The 21,764-nt window shown below is 32.4% G+C and overlaps 1 protein-coding gene across 2 annotated transcripts in view; it reads left to right on the plus strand.

Moving 5' to 3' along the window:
• The window catches only part of LOC148272586 (hemocyte protein-glutamine gamma-glutamyltransferase-like), a 43,808-nt gene extending 22,484 nt beyond the window's left edge, over positions 1-21,324 (plus strand). For both annotated transcript variants that reach the window (XM_088239848.1, XM_088239849.1), the window contains exons 4-14: positions 960-1,095; positions 7,259-7,442; positions 9,290-9,507; positions 11,110-11,316; positions 12,365-12,584; positions 14,183-14,341; positions 15,641-15,761; positions 17,716-17,824; positions 19,310-19,470; positions 19,846-20,037; positions 20,781-21,324. In XM_088239848.1, the coding sequence (XP_088095974.1) occupies positions 960-1,095; positions 7,259-7,442; positions 9,290-9,507; positions 11,110-11,316; positions 12,365-12,584; positions 14,183-14,341; positions 15,641-15,761; positions 17,716-17,824; positions 19,310-19,470; positions 19,846-20,037; positions 20,781-20,867 (1,794 nt within the window). In that variant the 3' untranslated portion in view covers positions 20,868-21,324. The remainder of the gene's footprint in view (positions 1-959; positions 1,096-7,258; positions 7,443-9,289; positions 9,508-11,109; positions 11,317-12,364; positions 12,585-14,182; positions 14,342-15,640; positions 15,762-17,715; positions 17,825-19,309; positions 19,471-19,845; positions 20,038-20,780) is intronic.
• The last annotated feature ends 440 nt before the right edge of the window (positions 21,325-21,764 follow it).

Raw genomic sequence — 21,764 nt, forward strand, 5'->3', positions numbered from 1 at the left:
CGCCAATTCCCCGTCCTTATAGGCAGATATGATTTAACGCCACATCACTCTATCTTTGCAACAGATCTCGCTTTCTCTACATTCATACATCTTCTCGTGCAGGCGCGCCGATTATTCCGACTTTTAACAAGTCCATCTTTAAGTATTTGTTGGATTTGGTCATGGCATGTCTTTCTCGGTCTTTCTCTATTTCTGCATCCATCAACATTCGCATTGTAAATATTTTTGGCCGTTCTTTCGCTGTCCATTCGCTCTGCATGTCCAAACCGGCGCAGAGCTCCTTTCTTGATTTTGTCGATAATGCTTATCTCAGCCTTACACAATGTACGGATCTCAACATGTGTGCATCTATCGATTTTTTTTAAATCAAAAAGTGGATTATATTGAAAAGATATTTAATTATTCATTAGGGGAATATTCTTTTTTTTTACTTTTTTAATGTGAATCACCTCCATGTTGCTTAATCGCCTTTTTTTAATATTTGAATTTTATTTTATAATTTCCCTATCTGCATCCAGAGGCCCTGCGAGGAGGACATATACAAATTACAACAGGGATGGAGAATACCTTAAATAAGGGAATATGGAAGTCAAGGCATTTACAGGGCTTATGAAGGTTTCAGCTCTTTGACTTCACTAAAATCAACAGATGGAAGAATTGAAGAAATATGGATGTTCAAACATAGGCAAAATGGTGAATGTTACACAGTGTGTAAAGTGGCCACTTAAACCAGCCAATGACAGGTCATAAGCCCTGTAAATGCCTTAACTTCAATATTCCCTTATTTAAGGTATTCTCCATCCCTGTTGTAATTTGTTAATCTTAATGACCCCCGAGGGGGTGAAATCCAGTCTTTTGTCTATGAACATTTGGACAAACTCAAATATTGTAACGAAATAACTTATTCAGGCATTTATGTTTTCTAGTTGGATTCTAATTGGTGTTATTTTTTTCTTCAGATTACAAGTCCTTGTGATCTTCCCGTCGGGGCTTGGTCCCTCACAGTGGAAACCAGTGTAAAGGGAGCCCCGACTAGAGTGAGGACTTTTGAATATGAAGATGACATTTATTTTCTATTCAACCCTTGGAACAAAGGTAAGCAAAAAATAATATAAATTTTACTTCCCTTATTTAAGGTATTCTCCATCCCTTTTGTAATTTGTTAATCAAACGTTTGTTTTTTGTTTATTCTTTCCATTTTGATTATCTATGTATTATTTAATGATGTTCTTGTTATTTATTTATTTATATATCAACAATTCAATGGTTTATTTTACAATAAAAAGTTTTACAGAAATAATCACAGCAGTGAACAATTCATTATGTAATATATAATATGAAATATAACTATTTAATTCAACTAAATAATTAAAACTAAACAAATTAGTTTTTTTTTTTTTTAAACCGCAAAAAAGTAAAAAAGAAACATACAAATATAAGATGACAAATAAAAGATAACAAATTGAAGTGAGAAAACCTTATGTTCTAAATATAAATATAGAAAATTAAAATTGAGAATAATTTAACATAAACATAAAGTGACTAGTATTTAGCTAGGTTATAATGAAAACGAAAAATAATGCTATAATAAGATTTTATAAATAATACGTTTTTTGGATCAATGTGAAAGCTTAAATAATCTTAATAACACCTTTATTTTATCAGTTGGTTGGAAGAAGTTGGAATATGGCAATAAATCCACAAATGTATAATTTATATATAAGGAAATAAACAAAAATACGTATCCAAAAAAAACAAACTTAAATTTAATAATATATTTTAAAATAAATTCTTTCCTTTTCTAAAAAATAACGAGTGAGATTACATTTTAATGCATTTAAAGAGTTTGTATTAAAAATATCTAATATTTTTTCGAACTTATTTCCATACCTATGTATTCTGGATATAGGTGAATGGATTTCAAAGTACGAGAATTGTTACAATAAAATAATTCTCTACTTCTAGTGCACCTACCGGGTTTTCGAATTTGAATTAGTTCAAGTAAAGCAGGGCTGTCAATTATTGATTTCATAATTTTAAATAAGAATAACAAATCAGCCATAGCCCTTCGGTCTAATAATTCAAGTAATCTCAGTACACTTCTAAGAAAATCATAATTTATGGCTTCAACGGGTATTTTTAATTTATATTATTACGGACTGCCTTCTAATATAATGCCTCATGGGCGCGTTACAGAGTGATTCAATTAATATTGATATTTATTTATTTTATTTTATTTAAATCTTAAAATAGGGCACACATATCATACATATTGTTATGTGTGTTCTAATAATAACATTGCAAATATATTTAATTTACAAATTGTTTATCACATATGTCTTGACCATTATTTTAAATTTTGATATGTTTTTTTCATTAAAAATATTTTTTTCCATTTCGTAATACTTTTTAATTGCTTTAAATAAAATTGAATTTTGTGACTTTGCCTTTTTCCTAAATGGAAGTCTAATTTTGTTCTTTTCTCTAGTATTGTGATTGTGTTCATGCTGGTTCCGATCAATTTTTTTCCAAAATTCTGTTTTTTTTATTAGAGTTTATAATTTTATGAACAAATATCATTGTATTGTAAAATATTCTTTGTTTATATGTTAATAATTTCATTTCATTTACCATCGACTTTACCCTCGTTTATCTGTTTTTTTTCAAAATGATTCTAAAGGCTTTATTTTGTAATACAGTTAGTTTATCTATGTTTTCTTTGTTTGATAAAAATAAAATGCTACTACAGTAGTTAACGTGTGGTTCAATAATTGCTTTGTAAATAGTTTTGCAGGAGTCCTTATCAATAAATCTTCTGATCCTTCCCAAAATTGATTTTTTTTTTGCAATCTTATTTATTACCATCTTAGCGTTGGACTTAAAAATCAGTAAAACTTTTCAATAAAACAAATTATTGTGTCATCACGTGCTACGGATTTATTAAAATTATATAAAGAAATTTTGCGTTCTACTGTAATATTATTTGATTATATTATTGTAGTATGTCATTCATCCCAACTCAACACAGGACTTTAGTTCCATGGAGTTGGGACTTGAGTCTCAATAAATTCATGTAAATAAATCAATATAATATGTACCTGCATAAATTCACCTAACTCTTGGTTTCAACCATAACGCTCTGGGCCCTAATTACAATGATTAAGAGAATTATCTTCAATTTCTTTCAAGTCAAATCGTAATTTTTATAATGAAAATTTCAATATTGATATAAAACATGTTTTCAGACATCCTAAATTACAGCCATAGAATTAAGAATAGTCCAGAAGGAGCGTAGAATCATATTTAAATACATCGGACTGTGTCCTATATGCCTCACTTTCACCGCGCGCATTCGTGATGCCGCCGCGTAATGTTGCACGCTGGGAAAAAATATAATTATAACACAAATGTAAGGTTAAAAAAAAGCAATCTGTTAATTTCCCTAAAATTCAATTGTGCACGCGGAAACATTAATTGACACAACAGAGTAGATAAGTAAAGGGTCATTAATGTAATAAGAGTAATTGAATTAATGAACTTTAAACTTAAAATATTTTTTAAAAATATTTTACATAAAACGGATATTTTTACATCATGTTAAATAATACTCGTATTTGATGTTTTAAAAATAATGTCGGTCAAATGTCCACCACGGCCTTGTTTAATCCGAAAGCTCTAATTTTCATTAGTTCTCTCATTAGATGAGCAAAGTAAGGTAAAAAAATTTACTACCCTGGCAACACTAACGAAATGTTCATTTTGTTTCTTCGACAATCTGACAGATGGAAAAATAATTCAATTTTTAAGTAATGCATTTGTTACATACACATTCATTTGCTAATGAGGAACTTCAGCCCTACGGGAAATTGGATACAAAAAATGTTTTCTTACGCGGGGTAAAAATTAGAGCATTAAATTGTAAAACAAAGTTTTTTGAAAATGTACAGAAAAAATAATAAAAAATATTTTGATAAAAACGCACTACTTTAAATGACGTCACTGGTTCATGCGAATCAACCTATGATCTGAGAGCTATGGAAGATTTCCGGTCTGCTTGTCGCTTCTGGACCAATGGGAAGAACTGAATGAGAATAAGCGGAAATGAACCTCTGACGTTACACGCGGAGATATTTCAGAAATACAAAACTTTGAAAAATCGTAGCGCCGATAATACGATATATAAAAATTAAAAAAAAAAAAAATTGACTTAGTTTAACAGTCTTTTAACAAATAAAAAATTCAAAAAAAACCACTGAACTTCCTCATTACACGTGAAATGTGGTTGCATCCTGTTTCTTTAAGATCCTAGTAGTATTTCTACACTTTAAAAGGACACAACACGGCATAGTTGAATTCAAATCAGGAGTTGCGTACTAAGCGACGTCTACAAAGAAACTAATGTGTCAAAACGTAAACATACTAATTTATGAGTAGTTTAGTCGCCTTCTGTTTGATGTGCGTATGCGGTTTCTGGACTATTCCTAATTCTATGATTACAGCTTTCCGACTATATTTCAAATTTTCATACGCATTTTCGTACAGATAATTCGATTTTACTTCATAGACAATAATTGAAAATAAATTTGTAGAGGACCAAGAAAAAACGTTGAATCTGCCGTCATACGTTTTCCCACTTAAAGATAACTTGCCGTATTTTAAGCATTTCAATATGCAACACTGTATTATTGACTTTTGACGTTTAGCATTGAAAATAAATATTTAATCATAAAATTGATAAGTAACTTTACTATACAGCTATATTAAATTTATCGTCCTGTCATTAAATTTATTGATAAAAAATTTTTAGAATGTTGTTATTTTATTGGTATTCGATTTACGCATTTAATTTTTATGGTTGCCGAACCAAATCAATGCAAATTATCTTTGACAAAGAAATGTTTGTTGAGTTTCGAACCTGTCGGCATGTTATTTTAATTTGGGATTATAAACAAAGTAATATAACATGTAAATTTTTCTAATTATCTTCATTTGTTTGTTCATTACCAAAAGGAAATGAATATGGTTTTAGACAATTAATTTGTTTGCATAAATTAACATCATGGCTGCTCCAAAAGTGTCACCTATAAAATTATAAATTATTATTTAAATGTTAAATATATATAATAATTTATTTTTTTGTATTTATTATTGTTATTATTTTTTGTATTATTATTTTTTGTATTATTATTATTTTTGTACATTTAAATAAATGACGTAAAATTATGCATTTAATTTGATTAAAATTATTTATTGATAATTCTTGATGGAATTCCATTGCAATGATGTAATAACTTATATTTAAATATTAGGGTCAAAGCACCAGTAAATGACCACCCCCCAGTAAATGACCGAATTGCTGCATGTGCCCAGTCAAAAAACTTTTAACACTAGAAACTATGACTGAAGCAGTAGGCGGACACATCTTTTGGTAAGAAACAAATCTATCAGTTTTGAACTGTGAGTTGTCAAAAAGTAATAGTGCGTCTTCCCGTTATTGTTCTGAGATTGATGGTGTTTTTATAAAGAAAGGTGTGGTAAGTGTTTTATTTGATGCTATTTCTTATGCAATTCTTTGAATATATCCATATTCTAATGTGTTAGGGTGTTTTATAATGTTATGATGTAACTAAATCTGAGTATTATTTTTACTGGGGTAGTAGTGGTCATTCACTGGTGATTCTGCTATTTGTTTAGAGTAATATTAATTATAATTGTAATACTCGTATTTCAATAAAAAGTATAAGTACTTAGAAAAATTAATATGTTTTTTATTGTTTTCTTTTATTTTGTACGCTTAAATAATTAAATTTATACCTTTAACGTGGATTTCACTACAAGCTGAACTGTAAACGGTCATTCGTTGGTGCTTTGACCCTATATAAGTTACTGATTAAAAATACTTGGTACACTTCCATTTATTTGTTCGACCAATTAGCGCTTTCATCCTCTAATGGGTATCTTCAGACTGGTAAATATTATTCAGTGTAAGGATAATTTATATAAAATCAAATATTATCTTAAGTCTAGGTACATTTAAAAATAAGTTGAAAGAGATACAATACGCAATATTTCAATAAAACAGAGTGGGACAAATTATTGAAACATGTGTTGGCGGTGTATAATAGCGATAGAATTTAAATAAATCAGCAGATTTGAATTGAAAAAACTCACCCTTATTAGTTCCTTTAGATGGACCCTGTACGGCCTGTACATAGTAATAAAACAATTAATGTTTTCATAGAATATAATCCTCTCTTACCTTAGAGTATATCGTGGGCATACAAGAGAAATTGACCAAGTGACAATATCAATCATGTTCAGGGGAGCCATTTTAGTGTTTTTCAAGAGTTCAATTGCTTCTCAAAGATCAGGTTTTTCAAGTAGGTGGTTGGTAATTTTACATTATATGTGCGGTACTTTCAACTTTTATGAAAAGTAAAAACGTATTTAAAAAAACACCATTACTTTTATTTAAAAAAATTGAAAGACTTAGTCAATTTTACCTGTAAAATTTGACGTGATATTTTGCAGATAATCATTTTTGTTTCGTTCATTGAACGAGGTATTATTTAATTTTATTTTATTGTCCAACTATAAATTATGTTTTTGGGATTTTTTATTTCAATAAACCATTTTTTTGTATTTACGAAGGTTAAATAAACACAGAAAAACAAAATAAATTAAAAATAACAAATAATTAAGAAGTGTTACGTAATAATCTAAAGAATAAATTTAATTGATTATTTTTTTATAAAGAAAGCCGTATCTGTAAATTACAAAACGTATACTAACTTACTAACTACCAACTCTAACTAACTCTTTACTGGTGCCATCACCTACATGTAAAATTGCCTAACTGTTACTTGGTCAATTCTTTGGATCTTAAATTTACTGATAAAAGTGACTATGTGTGTTGGTCAGTTTTACTCGTCAAAAATCTGTGAGCTTCTATCAAATGGTCACATATTTTACATTTTTTTTTTTTTTGAGTGTCGGATCAACTTGGCATTTTTACGAGTCAAGCATTATGCTAATACGATGACAAAAAGTCAATAATCTCAATTTTGTCATGTTTGCAAATGGTCACTTTTACTTGTATAACCACGATATACATCTAGATGTATCTAAGTCTCTTACGGTACAACGCCAACACTACTACTAGTAGTAGTGTAAATTGTAAAGTAAATTATTTTCAGAATAGATTATAAAATTTGCAAACAATATTCGCTTAAATTGCCGTGACATGTTTTTTTTTCAGATGATCAAGTGTACATGGATGATCAGTCTTTACTTGATGAGTATGTAATGAACGACGTGGGAAAAATCTGGGTAGGTCCTATGGGATCCAGTAGAGGGAGAGAATGGGTGTTTGGACAGTTTGACGATACTGTTCTTCCTGCGTGTATGCTGATGCTGGACAGAGCCGAGATTCCCTATACGCAGTAAGTCCAAAATACCACATTTATTTCAAATTTCCTATTCTTTTCACTAGTCGTTTGCTCTCGTCGTGATTCCGTTGCCAGCTCGGTAGAACGCCATTGAGATCCACCTCTATACGCTTCTGTCCTCAGAGTTTCTGGAGGCTTCCGAAGAGAGACACCAGTCGCTTCACCAAGTCAAGAGAAGTAAAAAAAGCAATCACCCCGGTACAAAATGATTTTCAGTTTCACTAAGTCCGAAGACACATTTTTTTAAGACATGTTTATTTTATACTCTTACATATTTTTGGTAAACTGGCAAAAAAAACTCTGAAATCCCTGTTTTGAGAATCCAAGCATTTAAGTTTTGTTCCAATTTTACTATTTTATATATTATTTAAATTTAGTAAGATGTTAAGTGCTCATTTAAGGACATGTTTTTAATTTTTCCGTTACTTAATTTTATTTTAAGTAAATATTAAGTTATTTAAAGATTTTAGCCTGAATAAAATACCCGGTAGACGACGTAACCTTAAATTTATTTTTTAAACTACACATATATGAAATTTAATATGGCGTAGTGTATTTTGCCAGTTTGTAGAGCGTTAAAAACTTTATAAAACTGCATCATTAAGTCAAATCCGCATATTTTCGATTTAACGTTTTTTACCAGTATCCCCACGGTAATTTATTTCACGTCCGCCTCGAGTAGTTTGCGAGTACCCTTTTATCAGTTCCTTGGCATGGTGCTGACCAGCTACTTTTTGCCGGAGCATAACGCCACTCTGCTTTCTGGCCCATGACCTAAGCTCGTTACGGGGAGCATATTTGGGCAACCCGCAGTAGGGCTCTGTCTGAGTATTACATTATAGCCCCGCCACATTGCTATGCTCATTGCGCTCCTCATGCTCATGCTTCTCGCGCTGCCACCCTCTCGCCCGATGTTGCCCTCTCCGCCCGCACACTGCTCTACTCGCGCAATTAATCGCGACGTTCCGCACTTTTCATTTGTCTTTCTATACAATAGACGATGAAACTGTGACAGCGTGCGAGCTATGCATTTTTAGTACAGCTAATTAAATCAATGTATATTAATATGGAATAATGGAATATTTCTTTGTTTTTCTTCATATTTTTTTTCCTTTTTTAATTACAATAAAATAAAAATGTACCTTAAGATCTTTTACAGAATATTCTTTTCTCTTTCTAATATTACACAAAAATATTATACCTGTCTATTTACATATCAAAATTTAAAATAATGGTCAAGACATATGTGATAAACCATTTATAAATTAAATATATTTGCAATGTTATTATTAGAACACACATAACAATATGTATGATATGTGTGCCCTATTTTAAGATTTAAATAATAATAATAATAGGAGCAAAAATTCATAAACATTTCTTGTATACCCACGAACAGGCCATGCCTTTGTGGGATTTTTGTTAACCATTTTTACTGTTAATATGTATTTCATTGCCATGTAATTATCCTTTATTTTTTTAATACTCTGTTTTACCTCTTATGTATATTGAAAAAAAAAACTAAAAAAAATAATTTGAAAAATAAAAAAAGTCATACAAAGAAATACACATCATTCAAAAATGACGCTTGCGTCTTGTGTGAGCGCTCGATGCGTACTGCAACTGCGCAATTATGTGGCCAACCACTTGCGCTCATATTGCCGGTCCTTTGACTCGCGCTCAAAAAATCGACAAAATAGGGAGCGGTGGGCACGACGAGGAGCATGACGTGCGGCATGACGAGTAATGTTACCACACTACGTCTCTGCCTCCTTTCCTCGCTACTTCCCATGCCACTCGTCGAGTGTGTGGCAGGCCCATTAACAATTATTTCACTCTAGGCGTGGGGACCCTATAAAGGTGACCCGTATAATATCCAAGATTGTGAACTCCAACGATGACCAGGGAGTGCTGGTGGGGAGGTGGGATGGAGACTATGCGGACGGTACAGCGCCGGCCGCCTGGACGGGAAGTGCCGCTATTCTGGAGAAGTTCCTCGAAACGCAGGAGGAAGTCAGCTACGGACAGTGCTGGGTGTTTGCTGGAGTTGTTACAGCAGGTATAATCAATTTTATACATAACTACATTCCATGGCCACATTCTAGTGGAGCATGCATCTGTTAATATTCAACTCCTGTGTATTTTCCCAAGTCAGGTCAGCATACAGTTCAAACACGAACTGAAGACATGACAACACAACTTAATACTTGTAAAGTAAATAAGTACCTACATACAGTTTTTGTAAGGTCTGTTACATAGTACATGTAAATGTATAATTCGGTATAAGCTTAATGTTTTGAATCGGATAGTGGTCTCGTGGCTAGTATTGCGAACTCACGGATCCGAGATCTGAGGTTCGAACCCCACTTTACCAGAACTTGGTTTCCATTTTCTAATAGTGCGTTATTTACAACTCGTTGAAAATGACCACCAAAATTGAAATTTTAGTGTAAATTATGCGAATGCTAATATTTCTTTAATAAAAAAAAATCGTTTCAATTAAATTTAGTTATCACTATGGACGCAGTACACAGAAATTTCACAGTAAATCATAAAAATATGATACTTTGCAATGTGGTCTTAAATATCAGCAATAACCTTTTTAAAATTAAAACATAAAATTTTTATTTTTTTATCATTTACCAAATTATTTAAATTTTGGGGGGTATATTTAAAGAGTTTTGATGTGGCTTGGATCTATAAGCGCCAATGTCGTAAATTGTTATATTACAAGAGTAATTATTTAGCCACTTTGTGGCATTATAATGAACTGTTTGACGTCTTTGATAACAAATATATACTCGTATACAAAAAACATTAAAACACATGTACGAGTATGTGTGCATAAAATAGTTAAGTGTATAAGTTTTTTAATTAACATTGATGCTATACAAAATAATGGCAAGAAAAATATGAAATCTGACATCGGCTCTTCTAAATCCAAGCCACAGTATTCATTATTAGACCTCATCAAGTAATCATGTTGTGGAGCGGAGTTTGAACATTGGACCTCTGATCCGTGAGTTCCCGGCACAAGCCCACGAGACCACAGCCCGATTCGTTAGATTAAATCATCAAATGGCATAATAACTCTAAAAACGCCATCATCATCAGCCCGTTTTGGTCCAGTGCAGGACACAGGCCTTCTCCTCCACTCCTCCCAGTCGCCTGATCTCTCTCCTGATCTCTTCGAGTGAAACGGAAGGCCTAATTATGTCTTATCAGTATTCCGGCTTCTATTGAATGAGTTTTCTGTGGTTTTCTCTTCATTAAACAAATGCGGAGAAGTTCCTATATAGGTCCACAGCTGAAAGTCCCTCCCTTCCGACCATCTCATTGGTGGGCATTCTTGGGGCCTCGTATTCCTCGGTTTCCGCTCGAAGACATGCTTCGTCCATCTATCATCAGACATTCGAGCAATATAACCTGGCCATGTTCACTTCAACCAACCAATCCTTTCCGTCACATAACATAATTTGGTTTAAATGCGGATCCCATCATTTCTCTTTTTGTTGTTCCCAATTGCAATCATACCAAACTCCCACAATCAACTAGTTTTTTATTGAATTCTGAATGTAAACACTTATAAAGAAATATAATTACAGAGTTATTAATTTTTTTTAATTACTTATTTACATAGATGATTTTTTTATGTTTTTAGTATGTCGAGCCCTGGGCATTCCATCAAGAGTAGTTTCTAACTTGGTATCTGCTCACGACGCCAATGCTTCTCTCACCGTAGACAAATATTTCGATGCAAATATGGAGGAGTTATCCTTTGACCCCAATAACCCAATGGGAGAGGATTCCATCTGGAATTACCACGTATGGAATGATGTGTGGATGGCTAGACCTGATCTTCCTAAAGGTACAATAACTTTTTAAAAATGTAATCTTATAATGCATATTGAACATAGAAATATGTTGCAATATGTTGCATAAATATATAGCATCTAATATCTAAGTGAAAATAATATTTTAAAGAAAATTAGGTTTACTGAAAACAGTTTTTAAATTTAATTTAATAAACATGTAATCATCAGAAAACAAAAACAAAGTTTTAGTAATGACAACATAAGAAATATGCAAATTTAAAAAAATGTATTAGCCATTGACACCAGTCATTGACATTTAATACACATAGCCCTCAAAATTATAGACTTAACTCATGGCCAAACGCTCAGTTATGCCCAACGCGTATTTAGACGTTCTTCGACTTCCAGCCAGGCGTGACGTTTAGAATCGAAACCAAAACGCCTGCTTGTATCATAAAAGTATGTAAAAACCTTTCGGATAAACATTGTGTTACTTTTCATTGGTAAGTATTTGTTTATAAGTGATTAACAAATCTTAAAATAAGTAATATTCAAATATAAATATTATTTATTGTAAACGTCAAATTACACCTAGCGGCACAATTGCGAAGCTCTTCTTGGTTACGGGGATGTACTCATGCACTGATTAAGCTAGGGTTTCCTAGGACAGCGGTGCCCGTACCTTTACGGCCGTAGTGAACGGTGATGCGGTGGACAGCCGTCGTAGAGGTGGCTAGATAGTGGTTTTATATTTTAACGGTGTTATCAACACCGTTTTCCTAGGAAACAACTCTCTAGTCACCGTTACGACGGCTGTCCACCGCATCACCGTTCACTACAGCCGTTAAGATACGGGCACCGCTGTCCTAGGAAACCCTAGCTTTAGGATTAGAAATACGCTTTAAAAATATATTAAACGTTAGGTAATATTATTTTTGCATTCCCCAAAATCCAGTGAAAAGAAATAAATATATTGAAATTATAAAAAATTTATTCATAGTGTTCTTTTGTTTTTGTGAAAAGTAAAAATAAAAGCAAAAAAGGTACGGATCTTTTCAAAAGTTACGAGGTGAGTGGTCAAAAATAAATAATGGTTTATAGGTTATGGTGGTTGGCAAGCGGTCGACGCTACACCACAAGAAAAGTCTGGAGGCTTCTACCAGTGTGGGCCTGCTTCCCTGGAGGCGGTGAGACAGGGAGCAGTCGGCTACCTGCATGACGTCCCGTTCATACTGGCTTCCGTCAATGCTGACCTCATGAGGTGGAAGGAGGACCCAACTCAGGCCATGGGATATTCGAGAATTGACAGCAACAAATACCAGTAAGTAAAAATTCCCTGAACCCTTTATTGACCTTATCTTAACCTTAACCTAGAACAAAATGGTACATAAATATACCGCCAGAGATATTTATTTTCTAATATTTCATAATAATAATAAGTCTTATTAACATATTACAACAGAGATGAAGTACATTTTAGAGAAGGTAATATAGAAGTCCAGGCATCTACAAAGTGGCCACATAAGCTGGCCAATGACCTTTCATTGGCTAGCTTAAGTGGCCTCTTTACCCTGCCATATGGGCAGAATGGTGAATGCATAAAATTAAGAATAGTCCAGAAGGAGCGTAGAATCATATTTAAATACATCGGACTGTGTCCAGAAAACCCCCCACTTTGCCACACTTTCACCGCACGGATGCGTGAAGACGCCGCGTAATGTTGCCAGGTCGCAAAAAATATAATCATAACATAAATGTATTAATTTTATTATTATATTTTTTTTAAAAAGCAATTTATTAATTTCTCTAAAACTTTATTGTACACGCGGAAACATTGATTGACACAACAGAGTAGATAAGTAAAGGGTTATTTAATAAGAGAAATTGAATTAATGAACTTTTAACTTAAAAAATAAAACAGATTTTATTTTACATAAAACTGATCTTTTTATGTCGTACTCAGCGACGTCTACAAAGAAACTATTGGTCAAAACGCAAAACTTCTCCTTTAAGAGTAGTTTAGTCGCCTTCTGTTCGATGCGCGTATGCGGTTTCTGGACTATTCTTAATTCTATGGGTGAATGTTACACTGTGAAAAAAATGACATAAAATAGATGCTTACATAAATGATGATGGACTAACTGAAATTGAACATGTCAAATACTTAGGACTAACAATGTGCAGATAATTGAGATGGAAAATTCATATCAACAATTTGAAAATTCATTTCAAAAATTTAAAAAATTCTAATTTATGAAGCCTGTGTTAAAAACTAAAATATATTTTATGCAACTACTATAGGGAACAGGAAATCAAAATGACATAAACAGACTACAAAGACAGCAAAATAAAATATTGAAGCTAGTATCTGAACTCCCTTGTCTAACAGCAACTAAAGAACTATTTAAACAAGTTAAAAAATTAAATATAACTGAACTCTTTGGACTAGAATCCTTAAAATTAATTCATAAATTAGCCACATAATTGTAGACGAAGAACTAAAACTTGTAGTAAACATGGACACAACACGGAAATATCAGAACAATATTAACTAACTATATTACAATATTAACAATATTGAACAATATTAACGGAACTCTTTCAACTAGAATCCTTAAAATGTATTCATAAATTAGTCACTGATGTAATTGTAGCCGAAGAACTAAAACTTGAATATAATTGTAGTAAACACGGACACAATACGAAAATATCAGAACCAAATCATATACAACTTTCTAAAACGAGACAAGGACAGTCAAGTCAGTCAAACCAGGGACTGAAATTATACAATAAACTACTGGACAAAACTAAACAAAAGACTCAGACAACCGTAAATGTATGTAATCCGTAAGGGTTTATGAATAAACTTAAAAATAAAAAAAATATTTAAAAAAACACTTCGAATTGCTCTCATTTTAGCATTGGGAGACTTATTCTGACCAAACAGCCGTTTGTATTCGACCCGAATGGAGATACGGATAGAGAAGACATCACAGCGCAGTACAAAGCTCAGGAGGGAACAGAAGCCGAGAGACTTTCCTTGTTCAACGGAATCAGGGGAACGGAGAGAGCAAAGAGGTGATGTATTACACTATCAAATATTTTAATTTTTGAACTAGATGAAGAGGCCGCTTCTATAATCTGTCGCTGTTGATGCATCAAGCGGGGGGATACAGCGAAGAAGTTTAGAAATGTTGAAAATTCGATTTGAAAAATGTTTTCTTTGACATTGTATTTTAATTAGGTACTTATATTTGAGGCGCTGAGAGGCATAGGAACTTAAGCGACATTTAAACAGTTTGTACCAAAATTAAGGATTAAATCAAATGACTAAAACTACGGTTGATGCTGCGATTTTTTTCTTATAATAAATGAAAAGGAAACATATGTAAACTGACAGCTCGTACAAAGTTGGCGATTATGTTTCTCTGGCATAATTTTTTTGTGAAATTCGAAACTTACATTTCTTCAAAACGCGAAGATGTTAATGAAAAGGCAATATGCAGGAAAAATCTGTATGTAAAGAGATGTCCTTTAATTTTATAGATTATTACATAAAATCAGAATTAAGAATACCTAATCCAGAAGGAGCGTAGAATCATATTTGAATACATCGGATTGTGTTTAAAAAATCGTCGATCGCCCCCACTTTGCCCCAGTTTCACTACGCGCATGCGTGAAAGCACCGCGGAATGTTGCCAGATCGCGAACAGTATTATCATAACACAAATGAAAAATAATAATATTTTTAAAAAAGCAATTTGTTAATTTCTCTAAAATTTTATTCTACATGCGGAAACATTGACACAACAGAGTAGTGAAGGGTCATTTAATTAATGAACTTGGAATTTAAAAAATAAAACAAATTTTTACATAAAACGGATATTTTTATTTAAATTTTATGCCATTATGATTTATATTTAAATCATCATTATATTTTATGTCGGTCAAATGTCCACCATGGCATTGTTTAATCCGAGAAGTCCCATTTTCGTTAGTTCCCTCATTTGATGAGCAAAATAGCGTAAAAATTTGACTACCCTGGCAACACTAACAAAATGTTCATTCTGTTTCTTTGGCAATCTGACTGATGGCAAAATAATTCAATTCTTAAGTAACATGCTTTGTGAATTTGCTACTTACACATGAAATGTGATCCCATCCTTTTTTATCCCAGCAATATTTCTACACTTTAAACGACACAACACGGCATTGTTGAATTCAAATCGGGAGTTGCGTACTGAGCGACGTCTACAAAGGAACTAATGGTCAAAACGTAAAACTACTCATTTATGAGTAGTTATGTCGGCTTCAGTTTGATGCGCATATGCGGTTTCTGGACTATTCTTAATTCTATGTATAAAATTATACTTACAGATTTTATGCTGTCCCAGATGAAGCTAATGAAGATGTTGAGTTTGATCTTATAGAACTGGATAAAATTAATATTGGCGAACCATTCCAAGTGACGGTGAACATCAAAAACAAATCTGACCAAGTTAGTAAAACAATGTGAAATTTTATTAAAACTTGAGGCAATGTAAACAAATTTTTAATATGCCCTCAAAATGTGGATAGTTTATGTATACATATTATAGAACTGTGTTGTGGTCCCGCGATTGAAAATTAAAATCACAAAAAAAAACAGAAATTTCTTTAAAAAATATACATTAGGTGTCATTATAAGTTCTGTCCATTTTTTTCCAAATTTAAAATGAGCACCAAAAGTAAAACAAAATGGTAAAGGCTATACGTCATTCGAAAGAAAAACAAGATAGTGTGTTTGAATTTATGTTACATTTTTTTTTTAATCAATTTATTTTTTAAGGGAATAACCCGCTAAGCCTCTATTTTAGAGGCTTGTCAGCAGGTGGGAAGGAGGTAGTGAAAAATTCACCACAACACCCAGACCAATTGAGAAGAAAATCTTTCATGGATTTTTTTTTACAACTGGCGGGAATTGAACCCGCGACGCCAGTTTCACAGTCGGCCGTCTAACCAACTGCGCCACGACGCCTGTCGACGAATATCAAAGGAATAACCCACTAAGCCTCTTTTGGAGAATTGTCAGCAGGTGGGAAAAGGGATAGAAGGAAGTAATGAAAAATATACCACAACACTCAGACCAACTGAGAAAAAATCTTTCTTGGACTCTTTTCTTGCAACTGGCGGTAATCGAATCCGCGACGTTAGTTTAATTTTCATTTAAAAAAATATATATTTACATTGAGAACATTACAGAGTATCCAATACATTATAAAATATTCACATCAGATTTATGAAATAGGAAAGAGAAAAAAAAAACATGTAAAATGGACATACATATTACAATTCGGAAATTGCCTTCCTAAAAAAAATCCCACTGTGATGAAATATATCGACATCCAAGGCGATAGGATTGAAAAACACGATTGCTTTACCTACCGGCATAACCATTGGCAGGTTGGTTCTGCATCGTGATAGGTAGAACAACCTGTATTGCCTTTGTTGAAGATAATTATCGGGGACAAATAGACCGTAAAATGCTGTTTCACGGTTAGCTGCCTTACCAACTGCGACATGGCGCCTGTCATTTATTTTTATCAGTCGGCTTATTTTATTTGATTACAAGCCTTCAAAACGACACCCTTTCTGTTCGCGTTCTATAAAATCAAAGAATAAAGCTTTACTGCGATATTTGCACAGTGTACGGTGAAGATGCTACGAATTATTGATTAATTAGCTGTATTTTTTTGTCGTATTCTCTTGCTCTCTTCATTTGAAAAAAAACGGACACAATATTTTAGAATACAAATCAAGCAGCAAAGTCTGTAGCTCAATCACAAATAACTATCGACGTGCTTAAAAACATGCTAAGCATTTGAGCGATCACAATAATGAACATGCACTCAGTCAAGTCAACACGTGTGTAATCTCTAATTCAACGCTCGTTTCGGTTTGTTTTTTGTTTTCCTAGTAAATAAATACAGTTCATTGGCGAAAAATCGGCGTTTACTATAAAAAATAATACAATATATTGCATTTGCAAAATAGTAAGGAGTATCTAATACAAAAAAGTAAAAATTCAATTACAATTACTATGACGACTGCTTTTCTTGACATTTGGCTTGCCAACCGCCAGCTAAATGCAATAAAAAGCATAATAAATAATAAATAAAAATAGCCGTTTTGGAATATTTTCCTTATTTACACAGGTTAAATTCAAATATGTGATTGCGCAGCAGGATTATACGTCGCAAAACATAGGTAAATATTTTGACATTTAATATTAGGTGTTAACGGATGTTGCAGTGTGATCGCGAATACGATAAATAACCATAGTGATTAATTGTTATCACATCGCTTATCAACACATCGATAGTTATTTGTGATCGAGCTACTGGTGGTGGAATCAGCAAATCTCGATGATTATTAGACAAAATAATGATCACCTTTGTTATTATTAATTTAAGGTACGAACTGTAAAGGCTGTTCTGAAAGCTGGCAGCGTTTTTTACACAGGAGTAAAATCTGAACTGGTTAATAAAGCTGAAGGACAGTTCACAGTGCATCCCAACTCAAGTAAGATATCATATTTCTACCCAATTATAATCTGCAAATTGTTTAATTTGTATATCTGTTTAAACATGTTTTACAAAATTGTGTTCAAAACAATCCAAACGTTTCATTTATTTTCAATACATGTTTGAGAAAACATTCCAATTTCAGTTTTGCAGTTTATGTATATAAAAAAAAAAGTCAGTGGTTTTCTCGATCTTCTTTACCCCTAGAGTGTGATTAATTTGAAGAATTTTATTATTTTTAAGTGACGAGCTTTGATTCACATAATGGCCACACTTATGATTAAATGTCAAATCGTGTGTAAAACTGCTGCAAAAACGGAAATAAAACTAATACGGTTTGGTCAATTCAACTTAATTAAGGGTTTTGTGTAATGCTTAAGGTCGCAATAATGTTCTAAATGAAATTTATCATGTTTGATTTCACGTGTTCATATTTTTTGACGTTCAATCATGAGTGTGGCCATTATGTGAAGCAAAGTCTCGTCACTTTAAAATAAAATTCTTCAAATTAATCACTCTCTAGTGGATAGAGAAGATCCAGAATATCGCCCCTGAAGGTTAAAAAAAAAACGTGAGTTCCTGAGGAGGTTACCAGGAATAACCTGGCTAAAATGCTATAAATAGGACTTTAAAAAAAAAGTCCTTATTATTGTTAATAAAACTGTTTCATAATAATTAGAGTTTTCTGCGAAATTCATAATTTTTTCATAAAATTCTATTTAAAGAGGATGCTATATGACATCTCTCTCTGCGACACGTTAAACAGCACTGACATAAATTCTTGATATGCATTGGTGAGGCAGTACAGCGAAGAGTTGGGAGGGGAAATGCATGTAAAATATAAAGCATGAAGTCCGGATTTTTGTAGTTATGGCTAGAAAAAGCCACCAAATATCAAAAAGCACACATGTAAACTGACTGGTCAAGAATATTAAACTGTAGAGCGACAAATTGTAATGTTTGCTGTTTGCACGTGGGGAAATCAAGATGATTAACTAAAAGTTATTAAAAAAAAATATGCCACCTGGGGACCCTAGATACCCGTTAGGCTCGAAAGGGTTAAAAGTACAATTATTTTAGTAATTTTAAATTAATTTACATTTGTTTACAGATTCACTAACTTATTATGGCTTTTTAGCTGTGCTCGTGTTAAGCCATAATAATTAACATTAAAAAAATAAAAATAGTAATGAGTGTACTTTTATTTTTGAGATTATCCCAAATATGCCAACTCTATATTTAATACGAAAATTTTAGTCATCTTATTCGATAAAACAGATTATTTTCATGATCAGGGGTAATATTTTTACCCAAAATTCTAGGAAATATACAAAAATGTCTAGAATTATGTTTTGACATGCTCGGCACTTTACTCTAAATATTTAAAGTCGGGCTGGCTATTACATGCTGCTCATCTCTGGCACACTATCAATAGAATTTATCAGATTTCTTTGTAATATAATTGCTCTTTAAAAACTTACAGATGAGCAGATAAACCTCAATGTGACTCCGGAGGATTACATTCCCAAACTGGTGGAGTATTGTAACATGAAAATATATGCCATTTGTACAGTTCTTGAGACTAACCAGACTTGGGCTGGTGAAGATGACTTCCAAGTTATGAAACCTTCCATCGAGATACGGGTTAGTGTATTTTAAAAATAAATTACTTATTTACAAAATATATATTTCGTACTAGTGATTGGAAATCATACAATTTAAAGTGTGTGCATGCACATGCGGTACTAATCCTGCTACCTATTTATTATGTTTATTTAGTATTACCATGATATACATGACAATATTTTCACATTCATGCTCTGACTTGCTTGGAAAAAACCCAATTAGAATTATCTTTAATACAAGAACCCTAAATAATTTGGTTTTAACATAGAAATTTAAGCGGAGTCCTTAAAATAATAAAAGACAAACCATCCATTCTTCTTACAGAATCAGCAAAAATACTTACAAGATTTGAAAACATTCTTGTATATTTAAATCTATGTATATGTTTTTTAGTTCAACAATGAACCAGCTATGGGCCAGCAATCCATTGCCAGTTTAACGTTCAAGAATCCTCTAGATAAAGTTCTGACAGACTGCAAGTTCCAAGTGGCCGGTCCTGGCTTGGTGAGGAGGAATATCATCATACCACATGACGACGTGGCCCCTCATGCAGTCCTATGGGCGGACCTTCCAGTCACTCCATCGGTAAAAAAATATTATAAATTATTAATACCAAATACATTTTAATTTCCAAAAAAAATAGTAAAATATTTATGATGACCCGGCAAAATATCCTATATCATGTTTTTAATCTTTTTATTAATTGTGATGAACTCTCCCTTCCCGGTGATGTGTAGCTAGTACACATTGCATCTAATAACTTAAATATCTCTATAAATACAAGAAATTCTGGATTAAGATTTACGGTATTCCTCTACTATACATTTATGTATCGGTTAAAATATTTTTTTATTAAATAAATGGGAACAGAAATTGCAGATAAATCACTAATACAATAAAAATTTTACCTATGTGCCGCATGACACGGCATATTACGTAAAAAAGAACCGAATATACAATTATTTTACACACTATTTATTTATTTATGCCTCACTCTCGATACTACATGCAAATTCAGGAGAGAGAGACAATTTAACGCGTCACACACGCTCACAGAAAAGTTGCCGGTACTTCTGCCAGACGCCGATCACTGGTGTTTATGATTGGCAAACTAATTTGTGAATAATGATGATTTTTAACTGTTTTTATTTATTTTTAATACATTTTATAAGAGTTTCTTCACACAATCGAATATTTGTATCATTGTTGTGACCGTTAAAACAATTTAAAAATACAATTTCGGGCAAAACTAAACTTCCGCATTCAGGTATCTTCTTTCTCACATTAACTAAATGACATGATTTACCGTCATTTACTTTGAATTCTAGGCTGCTGGTTCCTTGAAGCTGGTAGCGACTTTCAGTTCCAGGGAGTTACTCGACGTTATTGGAAGCGCAAGTCTGGAAATCTACTGAAGACTTTACCGTGCAAATATTTACACTTCTCTTTGTGCCATAATATAACGAGAGAGATAAAGTAACATATACATATATTACATATTTTGACAAAGCATCTGATGCTGAGATTCTTGTCTTTTAAGTTAATTTGTTTTTTTACCAAAGATTCCAAATTTTAACATTAAATCATCTGTTTTTCAGATTGAATATTATATAATTTGATGATAAAGTTTTTGATATTTTAAATAACATTTTAATCTTTATGCGTAATGTCTACATGTTAATTTTTACAAAGTATGCATATTACATAAAAATAATTTCTAACAAAAAAAATATGAATTTATTTTTAGCTTTTAACCCATTCCTCGCGTTCAAAATTGTCATATTTTTATTTATTAGCTTAAAAAATAATTTTGCTAGTAACTATGAACTTATTTACCTCTGTACTTAATAAATACTTACCCTATGAACCGTTTTGATAGTAAATTACTAAAATAAATGCTTTGAGCACCACGTAGAAGTGCTGTAAAAAAACTCACAGACATGTGAGCACCGCGGTGAATACGATAATTTAAGCTATAATCAAATTAGCAGTGAATATGCGGTAAAAATGGATGATGTTATGAGAGTAATAATATTATAGGTTCAAGCACATTAAGAAAATACAAGAAAACAAATATTTATGGCCTGAACATTACTGGATGTAGAAATTAAGAGCCGAGAAAGACACATCATGGTCAGTGCGACGAACATTGCAACTAAACATCTCAAAAGTTGAATCACAAGGGGAATTATAAATATATATTCTTCTCATGATTGCATAATCAATAATTATGCCCACGTAGAAGTGTACATATGATTTTGTTTTTTTTAGAGTGATTCAACAAAATATCGAATAGAATCGGGTTGTGGTCT

Source organism: Micrasema longulum, unplaced genomic scaffold, assembly GCF_059751315.1.
Source record: "Micrasema longulum isolate JH-2025_06_02 unplaced genomic scaffold, ASM5975131v1 h1tg002281l, whole genome shotgun sequence".
Lineage (NCBI taxonomy): Eukaryota > Metazoa > Arthropoda > Insecta > Trichoptera > Brachycentridae > Micrasema > Micrasema longulum.